Source organism: Rhyacophila brunnea, unplaced genomic scaffold (assembly GCF_057557595.1).
Source record: "Rhyacophila brunnea isolate RB1 unplaced genomic scaffold, BYU_Rbru_1.0 scaffold_19, whole genome shotgun sequence".
Taxonomy (NCBI): domain Eukaryota; kingdom Metazoa; phylum Arthropoda; class Insecta; order Trichoptera; family Rhyacophilidae; genus Rhyacophila; species Rhyacophila brunnea.
In genome coordinates, this window is record NW_028232848.1 from 17,871,540 (window position 1) to 17,889,443 (window position 17,904).

At 31.5% G+C, this 17,904-nt stretch overlaps 1 protein-coding gene across 1 annotated transcript in view; it reads right to left on the reverse strand.

The window, feature by feature from the left end:
- Positions 1-959: 959 nt before the first annotated feature.
- The window catches only part of nAChRalpha1 (nicotinic acetylcholine receptor alpha1), a 416,158-nt gene continuing 399,213 nt past the window's right edge, over positions 960-17,904 (reverse strand). The window contains exons 6-7 of the mRNA XM_085945958.1: positions 2,573-3,475; positions 960-1,314 (exon numbers count right to left, since the gene is read on the reverse strand). Of these exons, the coding sequence (XP_085802084.1) occupies positions 1,102-1,314; positions 2,573-3,475 (1,116 nt within the window). The 3' untranslated portion in view covers positions 960-1,101. The remainder of the gene's footprint in view (positions 1,315-2,572; positions 3,476-17,904) is intronic.

Sequence of the window (17,904 nt, forward strand, 5' to 3'; positions counted from 1 at the left end):
GTATTAGAAGGATAAAGACCAGTAGTCCAACCATTGTATTAAATATCTTCACGTTTCAGAAGTCTATTGTGTTTGTACAAAAACTTAAATCAATTGAATTTTTCACTATTTGAGCAATATTATATTGTTTCATAGAAAATATGAAACAACTTAATTTAGTATCGGTTCATTTAAATTATTTGAATAGAGTACCACGAATATTATCAATTTGATTTTATTTTATCGCAGAGAAATACACAACAGAGTGTTTGTTGTTTTTATTTAATTTACTTTATGACAATTTATTTAGTTATAAACACATTATTTTCGAGGGAATTAATACCTGTTTTTTTATTTAGAGTAAAAAATTTATGCCTACTAAGTTAATTATTAGAGATATCGCTGGCTAGATCATTTCTAAAGAATCATTTTTAACAGTCTTACTCGAGGAATTTCAAAACCTTCTTCGTCGGTTTTCACGAGTCACACCATATAAATTCATAAATCGTACATGTATATTTCAAAACAGCGTAATTTTTAATATGTACATATTATAAAAAGAATACGAGTTGAATTATTTTAAAAGTCATTTTTTTTTAAATAATGTATACCAAATACCGATCATTCGCGAAAATTGTCACAAAATATTATTAAACATGGCACATTAATATATATATTATAGAAACACGATAATAACAATGTGATTTAAAGTATATATATATATATATATTGTATATATATATGTATGATTTTTTTTAGTTTGCCAGCACCTCAAAAAGACATGGCATTGCGGTTTTTTTTATTATAATTGTCAATCGCAAATTTCACTCTATTGATTTCATTATTAAATTATAAATATTTTTACATATTCGCTGAAGAGTCACGAGTAAGTTAATTTGTTTTTTTATTCGAATCACTTTAAAAAAAAAAAGTCCAGTGTTCTTTTCTTAAAACAATATTCAGTGTTCTTTTTTTTTATTCAAAATGCAGACGAGAGCTTTTTGGTTTTTATTTTGTTCCATTTTCAAAAAATGGAGCCTCCTATCATCCATCCCACCACATGACTATGAGCTCCCAGAACGTCTTTGGCGGCGAATTACTGCCAAAGACGAAAGACGAATTTCAGAGAGCCGGGTCGCTGGCGGATCCCATCTTTAGCAGCTCCAGTTTTTTCTTGGCGATCTTAGAATAGAGGATGTCTATGGGTTTGGTGGTGTCATAAAGAGACGGCGCTCTCAGGATAATGAGAGCTGTGCCCAGGAGACACACGAAGGTGAAGATGTACAGGAACATTCTGTCGAGAACCATCGCGACGTACTTCCAGTCTTCTTCCACCTAATACATGAAAGTCAAATTAATTGGAATGTTTTTTTTTTGATTTATAATGGTATCTACTACCTACTTGTACATGGGTATATTGGAGTAAAAAATAAGCTTTTATTATAGTAGGCATTCTAAATATATACTTAGTAATGCACATACTTTTAATACTACTAAGCTTATTAGGGTGTAAGTGACATTTTGCAGCTTTAAAGGAGGACAATTATATTGGTTTCATTATAATTATAGTTACTAATTGCCCCACCAAAAAAGAAATGTAAATTATTATCAGAATAACTTTTACTGAAAAATCCAGCCCCATTAGTAATGCATGTTTATCAAAATTCCTGTTATACGTATTTTGCTTCAATAAACTAGATTTTATAACGATCGGGAAAGTAAATATTTCCCCCCCGAGAATTGACATAAATTTTACGTGCATAAATTTTATCAAGAGAGCATATCAAAAGTGTTGCTCAGGGTTGTTAGATTTTTAACTATTTCGCGACTAATCAATGGGTTATAAATTAGACAAAAAAGTGCCAACGAGGCATCCTGTGTGCACTTGCTTTAACAATAATTTACATGGTAATTTGTTTTATTTATAAAAAAAGTATTAAATTTAAAAAATATTATTTTAACTAAATAATGTCTATCGTTACCATTGATATACTACTAGATGAGCAGTTCCCATACAAGTGTCATTTTAAAAATGTACCACAAACGAATATCGTCTTATAATATTTCCTTGTAGGTATAATGCGTTAAGACCGTTAACATGGATTCCCGAATTTCACCCGTATTGCCCTGGCTGTAAAACTAAATTTGCGTTCTTGGAATAGTGAACCTAAGGGTGGCTGCAACGCAAGTCGTCATGCGCTGACTATTAGTTAGAGTAAGATGCAAGCTAGACCGGGCTTACTCAGTAAGTTTTAACAAAGGCCGACTCGCTGAAAATCGGGCGTCATTTTAAGAAGCATATGATTCATCCAGTAGTATATCAATGATCGTTACTTATAAATTAATAAATTATATTTATAGAATTATATTAATTATTTATTAATTGTTAAAAAAACTTACGTTTCTTATTACGATTCTGATTAAAATTTAGTTGTGTATGAATGATGATAATAACTAGCTATCATTTTAACATTTTGTAATTAAAATTTTACTAGTAATAAAATGCCAAACTTTGTTTTAATAATATTCTACATAATATTATATTATTTGTAGATTGAATGTAGTAAAATCATAAACATGAAATTATACTTACACTCTCAAATGAGTCTTTATTCTTAACGTGTTGAGCAATAAACCTGGATCCTTCTATCGTCTTCTCCATCTCTCTGATGTAAGGCTTATCAAAAGCAGGACTAACATCACCACCGTCTCCACAAGGACTTCCTCCACCAGCACTAAAAAGATCATCATCAGCACCAGAAAGCGGCAACGCTGGCTCTCCAAACCTAGGCGATGACGTTTCAAACCTGGGCGTCGGTATAGCAGGGATCTCATAATCAACACTAAACCGCTTCCCACCGTACGTAGCAAATTTATCTATCTCCGGCGGAACTGTAAACACTTCCGTTAAACCTTTGTCTTCCTCTTCGTTATTAGGCTCTTCTTTAGCAGGCCTTCTAATGCACAACACAGTAGGCAGTAGTTCCAAAAAGAGCCGCCTCACCCATGGCGCCATTTTGTGCGTCACGGGCGACCGGAAGTTGACGTTTAACACTGCTATCGTTACCACTACGGACAATGTCACTAGCATCATAGTAAACAAGAGATATTTTCCTAATAGGGGAACTGTAAGGGAAGTCGGTGGGATAATTTCAGCTAGCAAGAGGAAAAACACGGTGAGTGAAAGGAGGATCGAAATACAAAGTGAAATCTTTTCTCCTGAATCACTTGGCAAATAAAACACTAAGACCGAGAGGAACGAGATCCCGACACACGGAATGATGAGGTTCACTGTGTAGAACAGCGTCTTCCGTCTGATCGTAAGGTTGAAAATTATGTCCGGATAAGGTTCTTCGCAACAAGAGTAGAACTTTTCGTTTCTGACTGCTGGAACCCGCATAATGTCCCACTCGACGGAGATGTAGTAGTCCTGAAGGTCTATCCCCAGCTCGATTATGTCCGAGTCGGGCGTTTGCTGCAAATGCCTCAGATCCACCTGTTGATGTACAAGAAAAAAAGCGTTAGACTTTGGCATATGTAAGTAACTAAATAATAAAAAAAGATAATAATCGTGTATGTTCTTTAAAACCCTTTCAGCGTTGACGGCACAGCTGTTGTGTCCTCATTAGTTGGCCATTAGATATAGCTAGTATGTTATTTAAATGTGGTAATTAAATAGTAATTAAATGCTCCACGGTCAAAGTTTGATATTTCTTCACTAGATGTCTCACATTAAATAATAATTTAGACGGAATGGAAATAACAAATTATAAATAAATAAGTACTTAAATTATAAGTAAATAAGAATTATAGTATCCTCCACGTAACTTTGCAATTGTACACAGTGACAAGATTTGTGTGTAATACACACTCCGTATTAGTGTATAAGTAAATGCCAGGCGCCTGATTGGGTGATTTCATCAAATAATTCAAAATAATTATAAAAAATGACTCCAAATTGCAAGGTTACATGGAGGGTACTACCCTCCGAAATGTTCCGCGGTCAAAGTTTGACATTTCTTCACTAGATGTCTCACATTAAAAAAAAATATAAATAAATAAGTAATTAGTATAATGACTAAAATATATATTTAATCAATTTGAGTCAAATATGTAAACTCTGTGAGTTAGCTGAAAAGTGAATATAATATCAGTATTCGAAGTAATTTAATTGAACATAGTTATTGCTTTTTCAAACGGAATTATAGTATCCTCCACGTAACTTTGGAATTGTACACAGTGACAAGATTTGTGTGTAATACGCAATCCGTCATAGTGTATAAGTAAATGCCAGGCGCTTGATTGGCTGATTTCATCAAATAATTCAAAATAATTAAAAAAAAAATCTACTCCAAATTGCAAAGTTACGTGGAGGGTGGTTGGTATACCAATTGATGGTTAGTTCTATACTTTATAAATATAAATACAAGGGATACATCTGTTATACACATCAAGCTAATTTTACCCATCGCAGTAGTTTTTGAACGCCTTAACTCTTGTTGTATGGTAGGTGATTAATTAAATTGATTATTTTACTCGTAGTAATAAACAAATGACGCGTTGGTCTCCAAAACCAACTTAAGTATAATATCCTTTCCAATTGTACTAAAATTCTGATATACTAGACATTGATCCGACACCAATAGTCATCTGTCACTAAGGCTAAGCGCGACAGAAAAAAAATGGTTAGTTATGACAGCGACGTTGAATGGAGAAGCGCACATGAACGATCGAAAAACGGACTGATTTTATGTGTTTTGTCACAGATTTGCGACCGATTGAAGAGAAAAAAATGCTGCGTATGATTTATGGCTATATATAAAATAACCTGGAGCTTAAAGAAGTATTTATCCCTATATTTGTTAAACTTGATAAACTCCAATGTACGGACCAAGCAGCAAAAATAGACACTGTTCAACGACCGAGGAGTATCCTGGATAGCAAACCAAATGGTCAAAAGTTCATTAGCAGGCTCAAATTTTGTTGGTATTGGTATCTTAAAGGTAGCAGTATATGATAGGGACAGTTTGTATTACTTTAGATTAAGTTGTAATAAGTTTTAAATGTTGAGAGTGAAAAAATATGGTATTAACTTAAACATGCATTAAAGAAAATATCGTCTCTGTTCTGGCAGAACACACTAACTGGAGAAGACTAGTTTTGAGTAATTTGACTTTGAAGTTGTTAAAATGTTTGAAATAATGGTCTACCATGTGAGTTTATTAAATAATCGTAAAAAGGATGACTTTAAAATAAAGGGCGTGTACTTTTGAAGCAAGTGTTAATAGACAAAATTGAAAAGTTTTTAAATTCCAAGTGTCAGAATTTGTAATCATTGGTAAGTATTTATTTCGAAGTGTCAGAATAAGGACGCCGGTTTTAATGTGGAGGATAAAATAATCTTCGAGCAAGTAATAATATTAAAAATTCGGTTGTAAAACTAAATAATCATTATTTAAATTACGCGTGTTAGTAGATAAAACATATATCTATTATTATTATGATTATTTGACAAGTAAACAATTTTATATGGGACGCATAGCAATTTAGGGTTACCATCCTCGCACGTAAAAGATATTTGTCTATGCTCGCACGCCAAAATCATGAATATTCGGTACAAATAACCATTATTGTGATTATTAAAAGAACACCAACTAAGAAATAATCGAAAGTGCTGCAAAAAGAGCTATAATTATATGAGTACATCATACATATAGGACAGAAGGTAACCTCAATTCCGATAACTTTAAACCCAAAATATAATAATTTAGTGATATTTGACGGTTTATAAATATTATGGAAATTAAAAATATACCTATTAAACTATTATTATCTAATTGAAATAACCTGTTTCATAAATTAATTCTATTGAAACGATTATGAATAATTTGTCTTCAATTGATATTACGTGCAAAATAACTAAGTAGCTTAAAGTTAAGTGATAGTTAATGGACTATTTCAACCTATATCCCATATACTTACTTAAATATTTTTAAAGAAAGTAATAATGAAAAAAAATACCTCATTTTAAGGTTAAATTTCAATAAAAATGTTATATTGTGAAATATTATTGATTCAACCAAATTTTTCATACATTTTGAATGAGATTAAAATACTCACCTAATATGATTGATCGAACTAATAAATCGATAATCGAATGAGTTTATGTGATATTTGTATTAATTCAAATAAAATAGCTACTTTCTGGTTTGCATGTCGATTAGAAAACAATTATATTACCTAGTATAAATCTTTTAGATAACGAACCTATTAATGTCGAGACAATTGAGACCTACCTATTACCTATTCCATATGTCAAAATTACGGATATCGATAAATTATACTAAATAATTTTATTTACAAAATACAAGGAATGTTCATTGATCGACAATGGCTAGGCATTTTTTGCTGTGGGGAAAATAAAATTTACAATAACCTGGTTACACCGTTCACCGTTGACATGACAAGCCAAGCGACCCTTCAAGTTGCCGTGTATTTTTTTGTAAACAACTGAAGTCTGCCTTCTTCGCTATTTTTATGTCAAAAATAAGCCTATAATAGACACATATAGTGTATCTACTTACCTGTCTTCTTATTTTTTTTAATGTTAAAAAAATATATTTATACACACTATGCATACAACATAATTCTATAATGGAGCATGTAATTTCAATGGTCATTAGCCCAGCCTACTGAAAGCAGTTTCTAATAAACATTAATAATTGATTACAATTTAATAATATTACATAATTCTGTTGTACCCAGAGCATAGAACCAACAGTTACAACTGATGGCTAGAACGAATTTCTTAAGAAACCTGCTCACAAGACCCACATTGAATTTTTGAGCCATTTTTATAGATACATTCATTATAAGAGAAAGAAAAAATACTATTCTAGATTTCTAGTGCTGAGGAAGTCAACTGTCATCTGTCAAGGTACAACATAACCATAAACGATTATGGTATTAGTCTATGATACAACTAACTCGAATATTAGTCTATGGTATAACCCTGCTTGGAATGATAGAGAAGAATACTATCCTATTAAATAAAAAAAGCAGCCAATTAAATTATTTCTGCCCAAATTTTAATCTATTCTGACACACAAATATTTATACTTGACATTAAACATTTTAATAATTCCCTGTGCTTATTTAAATACTTTCTGATTTATTATTTAAATACTTACCATTTAGCATTTTTTACTTGCTGATGATTTTAAATTATTCCCGAAGATTAATAAAATACTTTTATTAAGATACTTCCTATTTTTGAATATTTATACTTACCAAATAATTAGAAGCCAAAATAAAGACTGTTTATTTATTAAGAAGGTTTCGAGACGGTAAAGTTTGAAATAAGGAACATTTTGGTACTAACTCAATATGTCATTTTTTCAAATAAGTGTCTTCTGCCAGAATAGTGACGATATTATCTGTATCATATTCACGTAAACAAATCGCGCAGTAAATATATGTGAGGTATATTTTATAACTTATTAATCTGTTCTTGGAAGAGGATAGGACCCACACTGGATTGTCAAGTTAATGATGATGATGGTAGCTCTATAAATTTTGTACGTTTTTTATGGCTAAAAATAACTTTTCAACCATGAAAAATAACTGCACCATAAAATAATTTATTTGAATAAAATTTGATTGTACACAAAAATAAAATAGTTGAGATAAAACGCGCAGAGCATTTCAAACGTCTTCGCTATTTTTAAATGCAAACTTTGTGCCACTCCACGGCGACATTTCTTAGTATGATCACCCCCGCACCCCTTCGCTTCCCACCCGTTTTGCGAAACGCTCCAGAATTTCCACACCCCGGGCAAAGTTTACTACTGACTAAACCATCTCAAGTTGCTCTATAAAATAAACTGAGTCGAGTTTGCCGCCATGCAAACTGTGCGGGCGCAATTAAGCCGACGGTTTCGACGTTTGACTAATCGCGGATCGCTACTTGGCTACGCGAATTCATAGTACTATCATGCCGTTGCGATTATGTTAATCATTAAGAAAAATAGTTGCAATTACCTGTATCTACAAAACATATTTAGTAAATATTAGTCTATAATATGTAGATATCAATGGGTTGTAGATATCGTATAGACAGTTTGCAGTAACTTTTTTTATATTATTAATTTTATTGCAATGATGTTTACGTAGCTGAACTCAAATATAACAGTGGTCAAGACGACACACTAGGTGATTATTCAAAATAGTACCCCATGAAAAGATTGTATCCAACTCTATCGAATCTTCTACTCACATTCATGCAAACAAAGGTTTGGGATAATCCCAGAGAAGACAACATTAATGGGAACTGGCTTATCCTACTAGGTGTGGTATAACAGGCTTCAGATATAGAGTGTGGAGAAATATGGAATAAACTGTCTGATGTATTAAAGTTTGTAACGTAAATAAAAAGCTTATCCAATATTTGAAGACGGTCGGCGAGCCCAGATTCAAAACCTTAGTCCTACATTTCTATCGTATTTAATCTGTTCTGTGGATAATCCAAAGTTTTTTATATATAATTTGACGCTATTTGTCCTTGAAATCTGAGAACTGTCTAATTTTATTCATTATGTGAAACGAGTCATGCTTCCAAAGACAACTCCCACCTACTTTTGCGCATATTGTGTAATGGCTATATTATTGTACGGAGTTTGGGTAGTCTACTGGATAAGAGTACCAACTAATAAAGCCGACGAATTTTTCAGTGCAAGTGGAATTCCCAGTTGGGCATAACTTTTTTTGTATAATATCTATTTTAGTGCACGTTGCCTTTTACTTTCTAATAGAAAAAGTAAATTTTATCGGTAGAATACTGAATATGAAACAAAACAAAATTCAAATTCATGTCCCGTTAATATAGCTGACATAAGATTTCTTACCACAGCCTATTTTCCTTCAGTAGGTATTCTTCGTCAATGTATTATAATGAAATATTTTATATGTTCAAGTAATAATTCACAAAATATTTTGTTTTATCAATATTGACAATTATTTATTGAATAAATACATAAGTGGTTTATTAATCTTTTGCCAATTCATTAAAGCTAAAATTTTGAAAGATTCGGTATCTAAAAATCAGGGTAAGTACCTTGATTCAAATTACAAAACCCAGATTAATTAAATTTGAGGAGCGCGTCAGTTACATGACAATTCGTTAATATAATAATTGTAATTAGGTAAGATGCCGATGGTAAATGACATTGTTTGAGATCTGTATATTTTTCAAGATTGTGATTTTGTATATTTTTCAAGATATCAAGTGTTAAAATAAGCGTGTTTCTGAGGTGTTTTCAAATTATATATGTTCATTTTCAAAACAACATCGTTTGTTATTTGAGTTATCTATGTTGGTGGGCTTTTCGTGTTATAAACTCATCTTCAGAACGTTCATAAGGCAACTTTACTAATTTTCAAAACTCAAACTGAATATTTGAAACTTTTAAGTCACGACATAACAAGAGGGTGTAGATATATTGTTTATATACCTTCTTTTCTTCACATATCAGTGGCGTAGTTCATTTAATTAATTAATTTTTATTTTTATGATTGTTTTATTTTACTAGACTGATACACTAGGAATAATTTATTCTTCAGACAGTTTTAGCTAAAAACTATTAAGTAAGCTCACGTCATTGTATACAAAACGTTTGTCTGCATCATTGTATTATGCGATATTTTTTTTTTTTGTTAGAATTATTAATAACCATGTACTTGTTTTTTCGGACAAGGTGGTTGTTAGTAATTTTGAAGTCACTAACACCCAGGCTTTGAAAAAAACACATAAATATTGTGTCCTCACCAGGAATTGAACACAAAACTCTTGGATAGAATGCCAGCACCTTACGCACTACACCACGAGAGCCGCAGCAATAAAAGTATTACATACACGTTCAAATAGGGTTAAAGTGCCACTATTCGTTAACAATGGAATTAGGTACGTTTTGGCAATTTAATAAAATTAGCTAATAAGAAAATTTACTTATTATATCTAAATCAAATGGAAAACAAATAAATAATATTAAGGTATATTAAAAAAAGCATCACACGCATCACCATAACGTGAGGTTTTAAGAAGATAGGATTATCAGTTAAAACACGTATCTTCTTACAGGTTAAATTTTTTTTTTTATTTTTCACTACTATATTACAATTTATTATTACTATACTTATACATCAAATAAAGGCTGGTGCTCTAACCTATTGAGCTAACTAAACACCCACGGTGACCGCGCGGCTTAACCGTTAGACTATCACGCCGTGGGTCCCAGGTTCGAATCCTGGGTCTGGCAAGTACACATATTGTTTTTAAATTTGTGTCTGTCAGGGTATGGACTTTATAGGTTGAGCAAGTGCCTGACACCCATTTATCGTAAAAAACAAAATCTGTTAATACAAACCTCTACTTTGTAGAGGCCCATATGATCTTATTAGGATCGGACATGGTCAAAAGTAGGTAAAAAAAAGTATACATCAAATTATAGTTAAATTAATTAGAATTTATATTCAAATTCTATCGGTACTGTTAGTAGAAAGTTTTTCAAAATATTTTGTTTTTATTGACCATCTATTTATAATATGTACGCCAGTGAATGTTTGATTTTCATACAATTATTAAGTTTTCCTAATTTTGCTAGACAAGGGCTTAAAAAGTTATGGAATAATGCTCTTCCAGTGAATAAACGAGGCCCGCTCATAAATTTTCAAAGAAAAAGAGAGAGAAGGAAATAAAGAGAAATATAGAGGGACTGAGAGATAAAAGAGAGAGAGCGAGATCAAGAGAGAATGAGAGGCCATAAAAACGTAACAAACGTCGGTCACAGCGATATCACCGTTGCGACGAATCTGGCTAATTTATTACTTTTCAAATAATCGTAAAATTCACCATGAATGGATCGGAGCAGAATTTTAATTCTGATTTAAAGTGATTAGGCTAAGTTGCCATTTTAAAGGGTTTATTTGAGCAGTTTTTCATCATCAAAAAATACCAATCTTAAACTGTACTCTCTGAGGCGAGGGGTAAAAAAAATTCTGCGACCCTTCACTTTGAGAATAGTAGTTATTTGACCGATTAGTGATGTTTTTAAATTATCAAACTATAATATAATTGAATTTCTAAGTAAATTATTTCACCCTAGAAGAAAACTTGATTCATAGAAATTTAATATTTTTATGAAAAAAAAAATTTGAAGATATTATATTTTTCTGTAGTTCCATCTCCTTAATTTTTATGAATTATATCATGGAATATCTGTGAATAATATTACCTACTACTTAATGATGACGCATAGAATATTGTAAGAGTTTTAACATCACGGAGCATAACTTAATAAATTCACTTTGTAGATTAAGTTAATGTAACTTAAAATGGGGACATCATATACATTAAAACATGGCTAGCAGGACAATAATTGCGCCTGAAATCTTAGATTATGATAAATTTTAATGATGTGGTACCTTTTGTCCGGGGCTTCAAACCGTTATTTTTTATCGGTTGGGTACCGATTTTCGTTCCGAAAAAATAACGATTTTTCCGGTTTTCGGTTCAGCTCCGAGTCATTAATTTTTAAATGTTTTTCATTGTATTAAACAATATTTTCTACCACAATTATTTAGAACAATTTATGATACTTGTATGATACAATTTGCAGGTGCCATGCTCCGAAATCAAGGGTTATGCTGCACTGCACGGCTATAGCCATGCATTTAAAAAATAATATATTATACATTATGAGAGCCAAGATCCAATACGTAAGACGTGTTACGCCTACGGCAACTGAACGATAACTGTTAATGTTGAAAATGTACCGATTCGAAAAAAAACGGTATTTTTTTGCGATTTGGTTCCGGTTTTCGTTCCCAGAAAAATAACGGTTTTCGATTCAATTCCGATTCGAAGCCCTAGTTTTCGCTACAATATATGTTTGACTTAAATTTTATTAAAGTATTATTTCTCTAACAGATGATAATGCTGTGAAAAATATTTTAACGATTAATTGTTAAATTAGTAAACAATCTTCGCTAATTTTATGCTTTTATAATTATGTTGTAGTTCCGATATATTATTGCATCTGTCTCCAAATTTTGAATATTGTCAAGTCTGGGCCAAGTAATGAAATGCAATATTGTAAGTGTGATGTCTCATGTCGGATAAGTTACGGAAAGTAAAAACGCAGCTGGATGAGATATACGCCATGTCCAAGACAATAAAGAAAAGCAAAGTGGATCCGCCTACCCTTTACCCCTAGTAAAGTGTCAAGTAAGGCTCCTTGAAGGGTGTTTGGTTCGTCGTTAACCCATTTTTTTTTGCCAACTACTATGATGTTTTTAATTTGGTTGATGAAATGGTGAGTAATTTTCAATACAAAACATTCAATTAATAAATAGTAAGATATTAAAACTAAAAATATTTTGTTTGAATTGTATATTGTTTTTCAGATTTTACTATAAATAATTTAAAATGAAAATGATGCTAGTAAAGCCTTTTAAAGTATATGCGGGATATGTAGAAGTTTATCGGGTAGATATTATTTATTTTCGCTAATTATTTTTGGAGGTGCAATAAAGAATATTTCTTACACCAATCAATAAAAAGATTTTTGCTCGTTGACTTATTGGGTTCACAGAATAAATAAAATTTGGATTACTTAACGTATTAAATATATTTTAAATACATGTATATCAATCGTAATGTATAATCTCATAAATGCGAATGGTAGTATACTGACATTGCAGGTATAAACTGAAAAAAACAATATGTGAATTTTTTGGAAGTCTTCATTTCAATCAAGCAGACATTTAGACTATGTAGAGCGATGCTCATAATTACGATCAATAATTTCCTTTAGATCGTTTGTTTGGCAATAAATTATTTATTTGCGTCGAGATTCCCATCGTAAAAACAATAATCGCCCTTATTGTCAGCACGAAGAAGTGTTAATCTCGTAGGTACGAGTATGTCGTAAATATTTTGCTCTTTGAAAGTCTTCTGCAAGCCTGGGGCGTACTAAAATTTTCTTTCTCTTCACAGACGCTCACACATGTAAACACGCACACGCATAAACCAATACGCGCACACGAATTTTATAGGTTCAAAGTTTGTAATTGTTTTGACCTTTTGAATCATCGCTAAGGGAGATAATTCATTTCTCTTTTAAGTACACATATGTTTTTAAAAATCTATATAGGTATATATTTGAATTTAAAGGTACACGAAATTTGTTACAAACAGCTACTATGTTAAAGAAAATTGGGTGATCATTAATATATTAATTTACCATAACGTAACCTAATATAGTGCACTTATTAATAGGTACTTATCAATGGATGCAGCATGTGGAAAATAAAATGGCTCTCATCAACAATCTTGCTCATCTACAAATGGGTGTTCGTAAAAAATGTGATTTGTTTAACACATTTAATACAAATGTACGTGGTTGAAAAATGGTCATGCGCATTTATTTCTAATGTGTTTGATCTGTTTGACTAATGAAATAAATAAATATCTGCGTTCATGACGTATCTGCAGCAACGTTCTATTCCAAGAGTTTCATTAATGTGTCCACTTAAATATTGAGATGCTAAATAATACAGTGGCATAGTGTAAATGTTCATTAAAGAACTTTTATAGTATTTTTCATAATAATCCAACTAAATCATGCGTTATATTTTACAATCAGTAAAATACAGAATTTTACTTTAAAATAACAATATTTACTATGTAGAAATAATTCATTATAGTATGTTTTAACCAAAAATACTCAACAAATAACAAAAACGTGTAACAGAAAGTTTTAGTCGAAAATATTATAATTGTCTTTTGATGTCAATAATTTAAATAAGACAAAATAATAGCCAATGCGTATAAAAATCAACTAGTCATGGCCCCCACAAGAGGGAGCTGACAGGGCTCTAGCCTAGGGGCTCGGGCTTAAAAAGGGCCCGGCGTGGCAAGTCGACCAGTTAAATGAGAAAAACACTCACCACAAACTTGCTTTAATAGTTAAAGAGTCGCCTGCGGCGCTATCAACATTTCAAAATATGTGACTGTGCGGTGCAATTTGATGTGGTATGATGATTGATATAAGTAAATGATAATTCACGCGTAATATTTTATTTTATAATTATTTTGTGCGTGTTTCCTGACTTACAAAATGGCTTTTTATCCAATATGCCGAAGGGTTCCATATTACTTGGGTACCACAAACGAAGGTTGCGATCAGTGCTTCATAATATTATGCTGAGTGCTGATAACTCGATAAGTCAACTGGATTTAGTTAAAAATCGCTAAAAATACATGGAATACTCTTTCTTAACCCTGGGTTTCCGTGAAAACTACTTGGGGAACACTACTGTAGAAAATCACACTACCCTTAACCTTAGCGATAGGTAAGGGGCGCCATAGATACTGGCCTGGGGGCCCGCTTTAGAGTATGGAGGCCATGCAACTAGTTATACCATTTTTCATTTCAATTAGCATAAATAATTTGTCTCAGATTATTGTGAAATGGAGGCGATAATGATACAGACATTAAATGCATTTGAAATGTAAAACTGAGTTGATGTGATATTATGCTAAATCTAGTGGCTATCTAAGAAAACAAATATGTATATTTTAATCAATATTTAGATTTTTCATGCATCATTTTACATGTTTATTATGTCATAATGAAGAACTGGATTTGGAAACCCTTGTGATTTGGTCTAGCAATAGTTTTAGAAAACGAAATAAGGCTTCTTCCAAATACACATATCAAAAATAACAGTAAAGTTTGGTATCCAATTTGTAAGGAACAACATGTGGTTTTATACCAAAATCGTTTTAGTCATACATGGGGCTAATTAACAGTCAAATTATCCAAGTAACGAGTATAATAAGAAAATCTCTTTATATACCACATGTATTAATAAATCGTGATTACGTTACGGAAATAAATGACAATATAATATGTTGTTATAGTTTATATTGTTAAATGTATTAAGAGTGAATATCTTGTAAAATCCAACCCCTTCAGGACATTTCTTTATTTAAATTATTAATTTGGTATATATGCGAGAAATATGTATTGTTGACACTGTGCATTTACCAATGGTGAGCGTGCAATGTGCATAGTGCCCGAAGATTCCAAAAGATGATAGCCGGGTCGCAAAAAATACTTAAATAGACAAAAAAAAAACAATTTTGCGGTTCACTTTATAATATAATATTAATGTAGTTTATTTTATTCAATGACATTTTTATATTATAAATAATGTATGAGAATCAAACCGACAATTGTATTTGTTGGGTTGTTAATTAATATGATGTTGATATATTTAATTTATTTCCTTGTGTTTAAAGTAATTTCTTTCTATTCATAATGTTCATTGTATTTATTTTACATGGAGTCCAACGCAAATAATTTGTAACGTATTAAATCATTATTATATGAGGTGAATATCTACTGATGGATAAAATAGTTGTCATTAATTACGACTTAACAAATGTAATAAATATTTAATAATGTTCCATGCTCTAGATCAACGTTAAAAGAACGCATAAAACATAGTAAGTAAAAGTTATTGCCACGTTGAAATGTATGAATAATTAAAACATCCCTTTCTTTAGGGAAGTGCACACGTCCAAACACACAAATGTCTCCTCCCTATTGTATGCAAGTGCCTTATTAATCACAAACGGAACAAGGAAAAATTAAAACAATAGAAGCCACAACAAAAGTCCTGGCTAGTAGTGGTTGTGTGAATTCGGTCATTCACACCAAACCGGGCTAAATTGGTCATTATAATAATAATTCTGACCCTCTTCTTTGTATTACCAAATACGATTTTCGTGGTATTTTTGGTATTCTATTCGTATTAAGCAATAATCGTAATTATATTGCACTAGCGATACGTGCTTTAGGACCAAATTCGGATAACGTTTTATTATATTTGCTCGAAATATTTTTACTACCGATTGCATTCAAATTCAAATTAGATATTTGTTTATTAAGTATTTATATTATAAAAGTTTAGTTTTTATATTATAAAGAGTGTAGCTAATATATTTTTTCGAGAAAATAATATAAAAAATAATATTACTTTAAAAAATAATAATACTTTTAATATACAATAATCAAGGATTAATAAAGAATGTTTTTTTAGACCGATGAAACTTGATATTGTAAAAAATAACACAAAAAATAAACCTTTTATCATTTTATATTCAAAAGATCAATACATGGCATTGAAATTTGAAAATGATCTCGGGTATATGGCCAACGCGGCAGTATTTTTGACAAAACTAATTCTGAATGTCTAATGTTGGGCCACTTTTTCGAGAACTGCTGACCGTATTTCACCAATAACTCGAACAATGTTGGCTTCTAGGGCGTCAATATTATTGTTGCTGGTTTATCAGCATAGTCCTATTGGAAATAATCCAGAGGTATCTAATCGCACGACCTTCCATGGTCGTGCCCTCCGTGGCCTCCGTGGCGTCCAGGCCAATTGACAGGTCCATTTCGAGAAATCAACTTATCGCCAAATTTTTGATTTCAATAAATCCATCATTACAGTCACCGTATAACACATTAAAAAAAATAAGAAATAAGATCTGATGACACCAAAATTGTATAAACCGGACCAAATGGTTGATTTTTGTGGATGTAGTATTTTTTTAGATTAGTCTTACTTCATATGCAGCAGTTTTGATTATAAAATCTGTAAAAAAAATGTTTTACTAAGTGAAAATACGATGTAGGTACCCACCACAAATAAAAACGCAATTATTAAAAATAATCCTAATAAATTTATAGACAGATCGATTGCTTAAAGAATATTATAACACTCACTCGACAAGTAAAAGATGTGACTTCGAGTCTCATTCTGTGCAACGTTTTTCTAAGATTTTTAAAAATATTAGGTGCGCTTTTGAGTTTTTCAATTTATTATTATTATTGATGCAAACCAATAAATTAGTAATTATATTTTTAAACGAGGTCTTAATAATAAATAAATGAGATTTGTAAAAAAAGTGTTTGTAAGGTCCTCCGTCCATTACGACGATTAGGCGCAACCATAAGTCTCAGAGAGCCGTCATGAGTGGCGAGTCTATGAGTGGCAAGCCTATGTGTGGTTGTATTTTTTGTTGATTTAAATTAAAAAATGCGTGGTTGTATAATATACAATATTTAATTCAGCTCCTTTATTGTAGAAGGCTAACTGCTCTGATTTTGTGATCTGGTTTTATTTGCGTGTACAAGTATTTGCCGTCACATGGATATGCGTGGTTTCTCTTGGGTCAAACATCTTTAGGTATGATTCTAAAATAACTTGCCCTTGTGTATAACAGTACATATTAATTTACAGATTGTAGAAAAGAGTTACATAAAATTAATAACTGCATATTTAACGTTGAAGATAATTTAATCAACTTGGTGACCTATGCACTTGGATCCTTTTAATCCTTATTATTTCAGTGAATTTATTAAAGCATGATTTAGTTTAACAATAGAATTAATTATTTTTCCAATTAAACTTATCACAATGCCTCCTAACAAATGATGGTAATATTTCAATAAAACTACTGGTCTGCAGTTTACGGAGTTTGAGAAAATTTGTAGGAAGAGTTTACTGGAGTAAATACAACATTCCTCAGTGCAAAAGAAGTTTTCAGCGGGAAAATATTTAGAATGAAAAACGTTCTAAGATTAGTTGGCTTTGAAGTAAAGAGAACCAAGAAAGCTTGGCCGAGATGAGTTTTTAATGAAATGCAAAGGAAAACAAAGTCCTTTAGGAGTATTTGCAGTAGTATTAACGCTTGCGTGGGCAGAGTCAACATTATATTGGATTACATTTGCATTTGAGTTTGGACTGATGGACTTCTTCGATTTGATTCTAGTTAAGTAACAAAATTCGAACCTT